The sequence below is a fragment of the Pan troglodytes genome, chromosome 14, assembly GCF_028858775.2.
Source record: "Pan troglodytes isolate AG18354 chromosome 14, NHGRI_mPanTro3-v2.0_pri, whole genome shotgun sequence".
In the NCBI taxonomy this organism is placed as follows: Eukaryota; Metazoa; Chordata; class Mammalia; order Primates; family Hominidae; genus Pan; species Pan troglodytes.
Window position 1 is genome coordinate 23,623,814 of NC_072412.2, and position 12,453 is coordinate 23,636,266.

Here is a 12,453-nt window from a genome sequence, read left to right on the forward strand (position 1 = left end):
ATGAGAACATGGAGGCACAGAAAGGTAAAGCAATTTGTCTAAAGTCTCACAGCTAACAAGCAGCAGAGCCAGGAGTGGCCGTGGGATCCACACTCTTGACCATCTGCAGTATGCTCCTGGCAGGCTTTTGGGTGCACTGTCTCAAGTAGGGAAACTGGGCAGCTGTGATTATCCTGTTTAAACCTCAAACCCACTCTGTGAAGTAGACACTATCATTATCTCCACTATATGGATGAGGAAACTGAGGCTCAGACAGGTTACCTGACTTGCCCCAAATCACAAAGTGGGCTGGGACTCACACTTACTTTTATGCTACATCAAGCCCTTTCCGTTTCACTAAACTACTTTACAACAAAACAAGTAATCACAGATGCAGGACTGGGTCTTAGTACCAGCGATGGGGCCAAATCTACAGGGTGTTTATCAGCTTAACAAATGGAGTGATAAGCTCTAACACAATATACATGTTGAATAATATCTGTATTCCCATGACCTATGTGAAAATATTTAGAGTACAGGTACAAGTGCTTGTGCTCTACTTCACAGTGGGAAATTTATGTGGATTACAATCCATTAGTTCTAGAATCTAGGAAATTAAGATCTCACCCCATCATCTGTTCAGAGATGTTCATTTTCATGTGAGGAATAGTAACATTCACCAGCATGAGGTTCTGGTCTAATGTTTGTAGAGAAACACCAGCCAGCATCAAGCACACTGTTTTGTTCAGCTGTCTGTTTTGTTTTGTAGCAAGAGTTCCTCAATGAAGGAAGCAGTATGATTTATACCCCAGTGTACAACCCCTTCCTTCACTACAGACTGATGATAGACGGTTCCTTGACCAGCTGCTTTGAGGAGCCCCGTTCTAAACTATGAAGCCAGCCAACCACAGATTTAAGGAGAAATAAGACACATACCTCTGTCTGTAGACTGAGGAGTTCTGTCCAAGGCACAGCATCCTGCCAGTGTTGTGTGCACACTATTTCATCCTCTTCTTTTACTTCCAGAAAGCACAGGATACTGTCATCTTTTGTATCACATTTTATTTGTAAAAAGCAGCTGTCTTGAAGTACTTCTGATAGCTCATCACTTTCTGTGTCAGAACTTTGAAAAGCAAAGACAGGACATCGACTTCCTTCGAGACTGCCTACTGATTCTTCTAGAAGACAGAGATCTAGTGGGGTAGTCCGGGACTGACTGCAAAGAGCCTCAGGTAAGGCAGAGGCCATTGGCAGCCTAAGGTTGGCAGTCAAAGAGGCTGCGGAAGGTTGAAAATGAAAAGGAGAAGAAGCAGAGGGATGATAAGACCCAAAACCTCTAATGGGATCAGGGTCTGTAGGAACAGAGAAATGAAGCTGGGGAGAATCCAGCTCAGGGAAGGTGCCAGCAGAAGGCCTGGTCATATGGCCTCCAGCAGGTTGCGGTGGAGCAGACTGTGCAGAGCTTAATGAGCTCCCTGAAAAAACAATGCCACAATAGGGTGCAGAAGGTGGGTTCTGGGGAGGTCCTGTGGGACAAGACGCCGACTGTGGGATCCAGTCAGCACAACTGCCAGGCACAGGGCCTTGGCTGAATTGAGATGCATCAAACTGTCTGGGAGGAGCAGCTGAACCGAAACTAGCTACCTGACGATATGAGGCAAAAGACAAGGAAGCAGGACTGTGAGCGCGGGCAGTCGGGGGAAGATAGGAACCAACGGCCGGAGCCAAAATAGGAAAAAAGCTAGAAGTAGATGTTTCCCATGGACTGACTTTCTTAAATAGTGGTTCAGTTGCTGTTGGTTTACATGACTCTGTCCAACTTAAATCCAATAGCTTTTCCACACCTCCACGTTCCAAATTTGATGTGAAAGCTGGTAGTACACCTAAGGCATCCTCTTCAAAATCTTCAGAAACTTCTGGCTGAGATAATTCCATTTTTCTTTTGGAAAATGGAATTTTCCTACGTTTTCGTTTGGATAAACGTAATTCTGGCCACTCAGAGGATGCTAAAAGAGACTGCCCAGAAGACAGAATTATTAACGTAAGGGGAAAACACAGAATAAAAAGAACAATCAAGCAAACATTCTTCCTAGCACTTGACTTCCCACCCATCAGGCAGTTGCTCATCCAGAATCAGGATCATCAATGTGAGCTGGGATGTTGAAAATAACACCAGTGCTGCGTGCAGCGGCTCACGCCTGTCATCTCAGCACTTTGGGAGGCCGAGGAGGAAGGATCGCTCAAGGCTAGGAGTTTGAGAACAGCTTAGGTGACACAGCGAGGCTCCATCTTTACAAAAAATAAAAAAGTAGACAGGTGTAGTGGCTCATGACTGTAGTCCTAGCCACCTGGGAGGCTGAGGCAGGAGGAGTGCTTGAGCCTGAGAGGCTGAGGCAGCTATGAGAACAGATTTGCACTACTGCTCTCCAGCCTGCGTGAGAGGGCAATATTCTGTCTCAAAAAAAAAAAAAAAAAAAGAAAGAAAATAATGCCACCAGAGACATTCAAGATCATTTCAGTACAAGGCTGTCTATTTCTAGACATGGAAGCTGAGACCTGGAGAGAATATCAGCAATCAATATATTGAAAGACCTTCTCTCTTAGTTCTTAGTTCTTAGAATTGCGGAATTTTAAACACCCCTCATTTTACACATGAGGGAACTGAGGAGCACAGAAGTGACTTGCCCAAGATTTTACAACGAGCAGTATCACAGTGTGTACTTAGGCCTAAAATAAGACAGTCATTTGAAGTCAATTATTGCAGTTTTTATACTGCTTTACAGCAATATTAAGAAAATGAGATCAAAATGGAAAAACAGTCTCAAAAGCTTTATTTATTTTTACTTATTCATTTTTTGAGACAGGGTCTTGCTCTGTTGCCTGGGGCTGGAGTGCAATGGCACAATCACAACTCACTATAGCCTTGAACTCCTGGGCTCAAGCGATCCTCTTGCCTCAGACTCCCCAGTAGCTGGGACTATGAGCATGTGACACCATACCCAGCTAATTTTTAAATTATTCTTTTGTAGAGATGTGGTCTCATTATGTTGACCAGACTGGTTTTGAACTCTTGGGCTCAAGTGATCCTCTCAGCTTGGCCCCTCAAAGTGCTAGGATTACAAGTGTGAGACACTGTGTCCAGCCAAAAGCTTTCAAGTAATTAAATGAACATATAATTATACTAGAACATGAACAATATGTATGTAAAACAAATTTTGAGGGATGCTATATTACTATTATTGTTTCAATCTAAATGCAAAGAGTGTTCCTTAAAAAGTTGCATGTATAAAATCCAGTTTTATATGCATGTCAAGTCCTTGATATTTTCGAAATAATTAGCCTGTAATTTTACCTGTGAATATGAATGATTTAAAAAAGGAGTAGTCCTTTCCCAACTCAGTCAAATTTCAAGTTTATACCTGAATAATTAATATTATAGAACATATGAAAAGACGTATTTTAAAATAATGCTAACCAGAGGTTCAATTTTTAAAAATTAGAGAAGCAAACTGGAAAAAACCAATCAATAGTGATGGACTAGAACTATCAGATCTTAAAGTCTCTTATAAAATTACAATAATTATAGTAGACGAATCAATGGAACAGAGTAGGTAAGTCCAGCAATAGCTCCTAAATCTGAGAATTACTAGATTATGAAGGTGGCATTTCAAGTCAATAAGAGGAAAAAAGGAGGAGCCATCTGGAAAAGAATAAAGTTGGTTCCATATCTCTTATCCTATGCTAGGATAAATTTCAATCAGATGAAAAATTGAATGTAAACATGAAAACATAAAACTATTTAAAAAATAAAGGGAAAAATTTTAAAAGTATAATCTCTGACTAGGAAAGGTATTTCTAAGCATGATGAAAAGCAAAACAACACTAAACAAAAAGAAGAAACACAAAGATTAAAAATTTGACTGCATTAAAAAATCTGCATGACCAAAAGATAATAGGCAACATCAAAATAACACATGGAATACCGGGAAACAAATTTTCACAACTCATATCACAAAGGGCTAATTTCCCTAACATAAAAAGTTTACCTAAGATAAATTAAAAAATGACTAAAATCTCAATAAAAAAATAAAAGATGTGAACAGATAACACACAGGAAGTGATACATAGGGCTGTAAGAATATAAAACATGCTCCTCTTCATTCATAAAGAAACAAAAACTTAAATGTCACCAATACATTTTTCACCTGTAAGATTTGCAAAGATCAAAAAATTGATTAAGTCAGGTATTGTGGAGCATCCCAGCTACTCAGGAGGCTGAGGTGAGAGGATCGCTGGAGGCCAGGAGTTCAAAGCTGTAGTGCTCTGTGATAGAGCCTGTGAACAGTCACTGCACCCCAGCCTGGGTGACAGAGTGAGACTCCATCTCAAAAAAAAAAAAAAAAAAAAAAAAAAGAATCATACTGAGAAACATGGGTTATTTTTGTTTATCTTATAAAACTCCTTCTTGAATACTATTTTTGTATTTTTTAGTAGAGACAGGGTTTCACCATGTTGGCCAGGCTGGTCTTGAACTCCTGATCTCGGGTGATCCACCCACCTTGGCCTCCCAAAGTGTGGGGATTACAGGTATGAGCCACCGTGCCTGGCCTCATTATGATTCTTCTATTTGCCAAAATCACTCACTTGCTTCCTCTTTCCCTTCAAGTTCACAATTGCTTATTTTGCTTAACCACATACCCACATCTTGATCACCTAAGGTGTGGTCCCCAACCTTTATGGCAGCGGGGACTGGTTTCATGGAAGGCAATTTTTCCATGGACAGGGGTGGGGCAGATGGTTTTGGGATGAAAGTATTCCACATGTTCCATATGCACAGTTCACAACAGGTTCGGGGCTCCCATGAGAATCTACTGCCGCTGCTGACGTGACAGGAGGCGAGCTCAGGCGGTAATGCTCGCTCACTGCCCCTCACCTCCTGCTGTGCAGCCTGGTTCCTAACAGGCCAGGGACTGGGGGTTGGGGACCCCTGATTTAAGGAACAGCGTGGGCTCTGGACCCTCAGCTTCAGTGCCCTCAATTTCTTGCTAAGAGTTATAGCACTGAATTTTACAAATGATTTACTTTAAAAACTTGGATTAGGAGGTATGTTTTAAAAATCTCTGCCTCTCGCTTGTTCTCAATGTGCTTTCATGAGAGGGAGGGAACGAAGTGGATTTGGGGTTGGTGCAGAAGACACTGCGCCTAAGCCCAGGCGTGGCTGCGGGAGGACAAGAGCACACAGCACTGAGCGCTGTCCTTCCTGAGCGCGTCCCAGCAGAAAAGGTGTTGCGCTCCCTGGAGGGTCTCATTTCACAATGAAGATGTATCAAATAAGGAAATGCCCCAAGCTTCAGCGAGTCGGGAAGGACCAAACAGACCTGGATGTCCGGGCTCTATTGCGGCTGGCGTGTTACTGAATTCAGTGGAATGACTCCGTGTAGAATGAGGCAGGTGCCACATTTTGGTAAAACAGATATCGAGGAAGAGTAACAGAGGCTTGACATTTTTGCTAAATTACATGGTCTGTTCAAACAACTTATTGCAGCTAACATAAATATAAACTTTCAAGTCATCAAGCTAATGGATAATATTTTTCATCTGATATGTTTGGATCTGGAAGTATTAAGATCCAACGTATTTGCAAATTTAGTATGAAATAATTTATCATCACACTGTATTAAAACCTAAATTAATTTAGAACCAATTTTGAAAATAACTTCAAAAATTTCTATAAACAGGCCAGGCATGGTGGCTCACTCCTGTAATCCCAGCCACTTGGGAGTCTGAGGTAGGAGGATCTCTAGAGCCCAGGAGGTCGAGGCTGTGGTGAACTATGATGGTGCCACTGCACTCCAGCCTGGGCAACAGAGTAAGACCCTGTCTCAAAAAAAAAAAAAAAAAATCTAAAAACAACACATGTGCACTATGAGAAAATTAGAAAATACAAGTAGACACAAGTAGACAGACACAAAGAAGAAAATAAAAGCCATACAGAATGTCTTATCTGATCTATGGCATATATCCCTCCAGACCTTTTCTGTGAACAAAGTACTTACGTGTGTGGCAGAGTGTAGAGGTGTATCTCTTATTTTTGTTAATTTAATTTTTATTGTGGGAAAAATGTATATAACAATGTTTGCTATGTTAGTCATTTTTAGAGTTTAGTGGCACGAGGTACATTCACACTGTTGTGCAACCATGACCATCTCCATTTTCAGAGCTTCTTCTGGGTGTGCCCTTTTGAAGCACATATAAGATAAGTATATATTTTCCAGGGCCCATTTTAACAGTAAGTCTCAAGGACAAACAGTTGATTCTTAATTGTACATCAGAATTTTTTTTCCCCCAAAACAATGCACTCTAAGGGCCCCTGTGCAGTCAGAGAGAGGCCACAGGTCACAGCCCCTCAGCTTAGCCCCTCGCTTTCCTTCAAGCAGCCCTGAGTCCCATTCTTTGGCTGACCTGGAAGTCCGGACCAGCGTGGGAGCCCACGATGTTGCCAACATCTGCCCTGCCTGTGGGTGAGCCTACGGGGCCACCTGAGCCTGGCTGAATGCACCTCCTACTACTCCTGACTCCCCAAACTCTTTGTGTTTGCTTAAAGTATTATTTTTCTTTCATGGGCAATCCATGCCCATGGTTCAAAATTCAAAATATACAAAAGGGTGCACTGTAAGAAAGCAAGGCTGGGGACAGTGGCCCATGCCTGAAATCCCAGCACTTTGGGAGGCCGAGGCGGGTGAATCAGGAGTTCGAGACTAGCCTGGCCAACATGGTGAAACCCCATCTCTACTAAAAATACAAAAATTAGCTGAGTGTGGTGGCGCGTACCTGTAATCTCAGCAACTCAGGAGACTGAGGCACGAGAATTGCTTGAATCCAGGAGGTAGAGGTTGCAGTGAATTGAGATCATGCCACTGCACTCAACCCTGGGCGACAGAGCGAGACTCTATCTCAAAAAAAAAAAAAAATTAAAAAAAAAAAAAAAGAAATCAAGTATCCCTCCAAACCCAAGGCCACTTTTCAGCTTTCTGCCCCATCTGTTTGGGCAACAGTGCCTGTTTCAGACACCTTTGAGAATTAATAACTACACCTAATAATTATCAAATATCCAGGAGCTAGACGTGTTGGAATGGTCTTAGAACTCTTCACAACCACCTGAGGTGGATTTTACTGCTCTCCCCACTAGGGCATTAGGACTGGGGCACTGGGAAGGTCAAGTCCCAGAGAGTGAAGCGCGGGCTGGGGTTCAGACCTGAGCATTCGGCCACAGCACCTGTGATCTTAACCACTGTGTTTACTGACTTTCAATCATCTACCTTTTGTGATCTTTGCCAACCTGACAGAGTTAAAAAATAAAAAGGAATCTCATGGCAGTTTACATTTTAACTTCTTTTAGCAACAAGGTTGCACATCTTTCGTATATTATTTTCTTATTTATGATCAAATCCTCACTCTGTCACTCAGGCTGGAGTGTAGGGGTGCCATTTTGGCTCACTGCAACCTCTGCTTCCTGGGTGCAAGCATCCTCCTGCCACAGCCTCTTGAGTAGCTGGGACTACAGGCAAGCACCACCACGCCCAGCTAATTTTTGTATTTTTTTGTAGCGACAGGGTTTCACCATGTTGCCCAGGCTGGTCTTGAACTTGTGGGCTCAAGCCGTCTGCTGCCTCAGCCTCCCATAGTGCTGGAATTACAAGTATGAGCCACTGTGCCCGCCCTAAAAGACTTTTTGTAGAGATGAGGTCTCGCTTTGTTGCCCAGGCTGGTCTCAAACTCCTGGCTGAAGTGATTTTTCCCACCTCAGCTTCCCAAAGTGCTGGGATTACAGGCGTGAACCACGGTGCCGGATCAGATTTTAAATTTTTAAATTCTGGAAATTTTAGTTTTTTAACCTAGAGACCTAAGAGAGTTGTCAGCACTGTGTTGTTCCTTTGTTTTTGAATTTTTCTTCCAATTTTTATTTAAGCCACATTTTTCCATTTCTATTATGTTTCTGGTTATAAGGGCCATGGTATAAAGCACTATAAACTTTAAGAAATACTGGTGGTAAATTTAGATTATTAGATAGCACTTCTATTGATAATTTCATGACAAACCTATTATACTACCTAAATGACTTTAGCTTCCTGGATGACAATCTATTTGCCCACGATAGAAGCACAGCCAGAGGTGTTCTCTTTTTGTACTATACAGCTCCATTCATACATTGTGAAGTCTCTGTAATGCAACATGATGTAATTCAACATTTTATAAATGCATGAATATTTTCCGTCATCAGGGATACAACTTCTTCATGTACAGGTAAGAAGGGAGCTATTTTAGCAAAGGGTTCCCTTCATCTTCATGAAAAAACGAAAGCTCAATATCAACTTATTTGGTAATCAGCATTTACCTGGTTCCTGACGGCTTCTTGGGGCTCCCCCTGCCAGCTCATGTAGGGCAGGAAGTCTACATCTTCTTTGGCAATAAGTTCAGAAACTTTTGGAATATCAGGGAAAGGCGATTCATTCTCATCCTATATTGAATCACAAATAGATTAAATCAAACAGACGTTATCCAATTAAATGATGATTTTCTAAAGCCTGTGGGTGTTGGTTTGGGATACGCTGGTGTGTGGGACTGGAGCTTGTGCCATGGGCCACAAGCGTGAGGGAAGGTGGGGAGGTGGAGTGACTTTCCTCTTTACGGAGCACTGGCACGTGCTGGCCACTGTGCAGGGCACGTTACGTGAATTTTCCCCTTAAACTTATGAAGGGAAAAGGGGCTCTCAGGGAACCCAGGCCTTTTCTATTTTTTGAGGGTCTTGGATTAATAAAAGACAATAAATGCCAAAACTGTAACAAAATTATAGTATAACTGAAAAATACACATTAGCCAATTATTAATAATAACATTAAAAATGATAACATACTCAACTCATTTAGAAAGATCACCCTAAGTCCCAACACCGAAGCCCCCCATGAATGGGAGGCTGGGACTCGTGGGGCCTGCTGGCCTGTCTGCAACCCACACTTCACAGGCCCAGGGTGTGGGTGTTGTCATTAACCATCAAAGCAAGGGTGACTTTCTTAATGTGGAAATATAAATAAAATAATTTAACCTAAAATTAGCAATAATACATACCCTTTTCTCAACTGCCACAAAGCTTGTAAATTGTGTTATGAGAGAGTTTTCTTTACTGAGTTTAATAATCAGAGATTTCAAGGTTTGTTTTTTCATCTAGGATAGAATAAAACATAAATCATGTCCTGTTTTATTTCTATTTAGCTATGTCAGTAAATCATTTTAAGATTCGTATTTCAGACTAAATATTGAATTGCAGGTCCCATCTAAATCGGTGGCTCAATATTCCCTTTAAAATGAGATGAACTGACTTAGTCATAGAAAATGTCGCTCTTCATTATTCAGCTCCCTGTAGTTCACAGAGAGCTCCCCCGGGCAGTGGGCTTTCTCATTCTTTCACAGTCTGTGGCTCCCAATTTAAAGCTGAGGAATTGGAAAGATGGAATGACTTGTTCAGGATAAAAGGGCCTTAAACAAAACAGCACACAGAGGCTGCCAACCCAGCGGCATCTGAGGAGAATAGGGAGACCACCAGGTGACTATCTGTCTCTAGAACTGTCTGTGGGGGTCTCCAGGGCCTGCTGTCACCTTCTTGTGGGCATGGCATTGAGGACTAACGCTCGCAGCCTTGTTGAAGTTCTCATCCCTCAGAGAACAGCTGGGCAGTCCCGGTGGCCTGGCTGAGGGGCCCCTCTGCTGAGGCCGTGGTCTGCACAGCATGCGGGGAGTCAGGTGGGCTTTGGCAGGTCACTCAGCATTTCGCTCTCAGGCCTCTCATCAGTAAGATGGGAATACTAACGCTACCACACGAGAGATCTGAGGTGACGTCCACTACAGGCACTCAGCGAGTGTTCTCTGAGCCCTCCTCGGGCTTCTTCTGATAAGTAAAACATTACAGAATTTTCTGGAAACCACTGACATCCACTCTTTTGTTAATTCATTCAACAAACATTTACCACACACCCCACATCCCAGGCACAGTGTCACAGATACAGTGATGAATGCCCTGACACCACAGTCTCCTTCTCCACGCAGCTGACCTCACTTTCCATTTCCACAGATAAAATCAATGTAAGAATGCTCAAGAAGAATGTCTAATCATTTTTACAATGAAAAGAACAAACCTCATGACTGGTTTCATTTTCGTGAAGAATGCCATCTTCATAATCTCTGATTAGAGCTCGGGCTGCCAGCTTGTGGATCATCTGTGTTTAAGCAGCAAAGGAAAAAAAATATTCACATGGCTTCTAATACAAGACTTGCAAAGAACATCATTTTAAAAATGGAGGTATAATCTGCATACAGTAAAATGCACTCCTCTTAAATACAGTTTGATGAGTCTTAAGGGATGTATACAGTTGTGTGACCACTGTTGAAGTGAAGACACAGAACATTCTCTTTTCCCTGAAAAGTTCCTGTGTGCCCGTGTAGCTTCCTCAAGCTCTGGCAGCTCCTCATCTGCTTTCTGTCCCTAGAGTTTTGCTTTTTCTATAAAAGGCCATTTTGCTAATTCATTTTATTTAAAAAATTGAAAACTTCTTTTCTACCATGGGAAGAGCCACCTTGGCCCTGGGATGCCCGTCCGTGAACACGGTCTGCACCCTGAAGGGTGAAGACTGCACAATGTGCACCACCAGGTGCTTCCTCTCCAACAACTGAGAGATGGAACTCCCCTTCATTCCAACTCTTGTAATTTTGTCATTGATAAGGCTGCTTCTCACAGAGGAAGTACAACTTGCTGTGACTTTATGGAAAACGACCTCTTCCCAGGTAAAATTATTTTACCTTCTTTCCCCCTTAGATCTAATTTTTAAAAATATACTTTTAATTTATTCTCCCTTATCAGTACCCACAAAGATCTAATTTTTAAAGCAATATTGAGCTTAAGTTCTATACATAAGTCACTGGCAACTAGTAAGTCAATGATACCGGTTTAGTGCTGAAAAGTAAGCTGTGCACTTTTGAGAAAAAAACCCAGCAATGTCTGGGAAATGATTTATCTGGTTATACTGATACTCCTTTGAATAAAAAAACTACATAAATAGCATATATAGGCTAGGAACTTTCAAGGCTAAACTACAGTGGATTCAGTACCAGTGCAAATATTACAAACTTCTTGGTAATAATTTGTGATATTGTGATATGCAAAAAGCTAAAATAGGCCACCCCAAAAGAGACTTCTTTGGCATATTTTGAGATGCTATTCAGAGGGACAGCAGACATAGGAGTAGCTCTGAAAAGCAGTCCTTTTGCAGGGAATATTTGCATCTGCAGAGGAATCGTATGTCAGTGAAGGAAACAGCAGATGCAAACAGGCTTTCTCTGAGACCCCCTTATCTGCCTTATCCAGATTTAGGAAAGATGAACTCCCAGGAAGAGGAGGCTGAAGTCTGATACTTTAAAGGGATGATAGAGAAACCGTTACCAGAGGTGCTTCTATTCTCTCAGGGCTGCTGCCTGCCAGACTTCATCTGCATCACAAGAAAGCCTTTGCTCACCACGTGTTTCCTCCCCTCACCCTCCCACAACCTGTCCCCACCTCCCCCAGGAGCCCCACAATCCTACCCGCCTCTGTATGGTATGAAACTTCACTCATCTGGCCCTTCTTTGAGTCTCACGTGGCTCGTGCACACGTAACGACATCTGCATGTCTTTTCCCCTGTTAATCTATCGTTGGATTATTTTATAGACCAAACATGGAAACTTCAGAGGGAAAATCTGAACTTCCCTACAGACATAAGAAATCTATGTATTTGTTATTCCTAACAGGACCCTTCAACCACGCCTGAGTTTATGTTAATGAGGTGACTTTTAGAAAGTCCCTAGAATGAGGGCTGGTTGCTGGGGAACCAACCATATGATTAGAGGGCTGGGACTTCAACCCCACTCCCCAACCTCCAGGGAGGGGAGAGTTAATCACCAATGGCCAATGATTTAATCAACCAGGCCTTTGTAATGAAACCTGCATTAAAAACCCCACCTAAAGGGGTTCAGGGAGCTTCTGGGTCAGCACTCATGTGCCAGGAGGATGGTGCACCCCAACTGTATGTTAGACAGAAGCTCCTGTGCTTGGGACTATTCTGGGCCTTACCCTGTATACCTCTTCATCTGGCTGTTCATTCATATCCTTTATAATATTCTTTGCAATAAATCAGTAATACTAAGGTAAACTTTTCCTGAGTTCTGTGAGCTGTTACAGCAAATTACTGCAAGAAATTTGAGAAATTTCTGTGAGAAAGGGTTGTGGGAACACTGACTTGGAGCTGACCAGAAGTGTGGGTAACCTGGGGACCTGCTACTTGCTACCGGTGTCTGGAGTTGGAATCAGTCTTGTGGGACTGAGCCCTCAACTCTGTGAGGTCTGTGCCAACCCCAGGCGGCCAGTGTCAGAATTGAATTAAATTGTAG

The 12,453-nt window shown here is 42.4% G+C and overlaps 1 protein-coding gene across 10 annotated transcripts in view; it reads right to left on the reverse strand.

Moving 5' to 3' along the window:
- Positions 1–12,453, reverse strand: part of PARP4 (poly(ADP-ribose) polymerase family member 4) — a 93,013-nt gene that overhangs the window by 12,555 nt on the left and 68,005 nt on the right. For 5 of the 10 annotated variants that reach the window (XM_001153521.7, XM_016925052.4, XM_063791950.1 and 2 more), the window contains 4 exons: positions 10,170–10,250; positions 9,106–9,201; positions 8,375–8,497; positions 916–1,995 (listed from right to left, as the gene is read on the reverse strand). In XM_001153521.7, the coding sequence (XP_001153521.6) occupies positions 916–1,995; positions 8,375–8,497; positions 9,106–9,201; positions 10,170–10,250 (1,380 nt within the window). Of the gene's footprint in view, positions 1–915; positions 2,269–8,090; positions 8,200–8,374; positions 8,498–9,105; positions 9,202–10,169; positions 10,251–12,453 lie in introns of all 10 variants that reach the window. The other 5 variants (XR_010150384.1, XR_010150385.1, XM_016925054.4 and 2 more) reach the window with 3 other exon arrangements.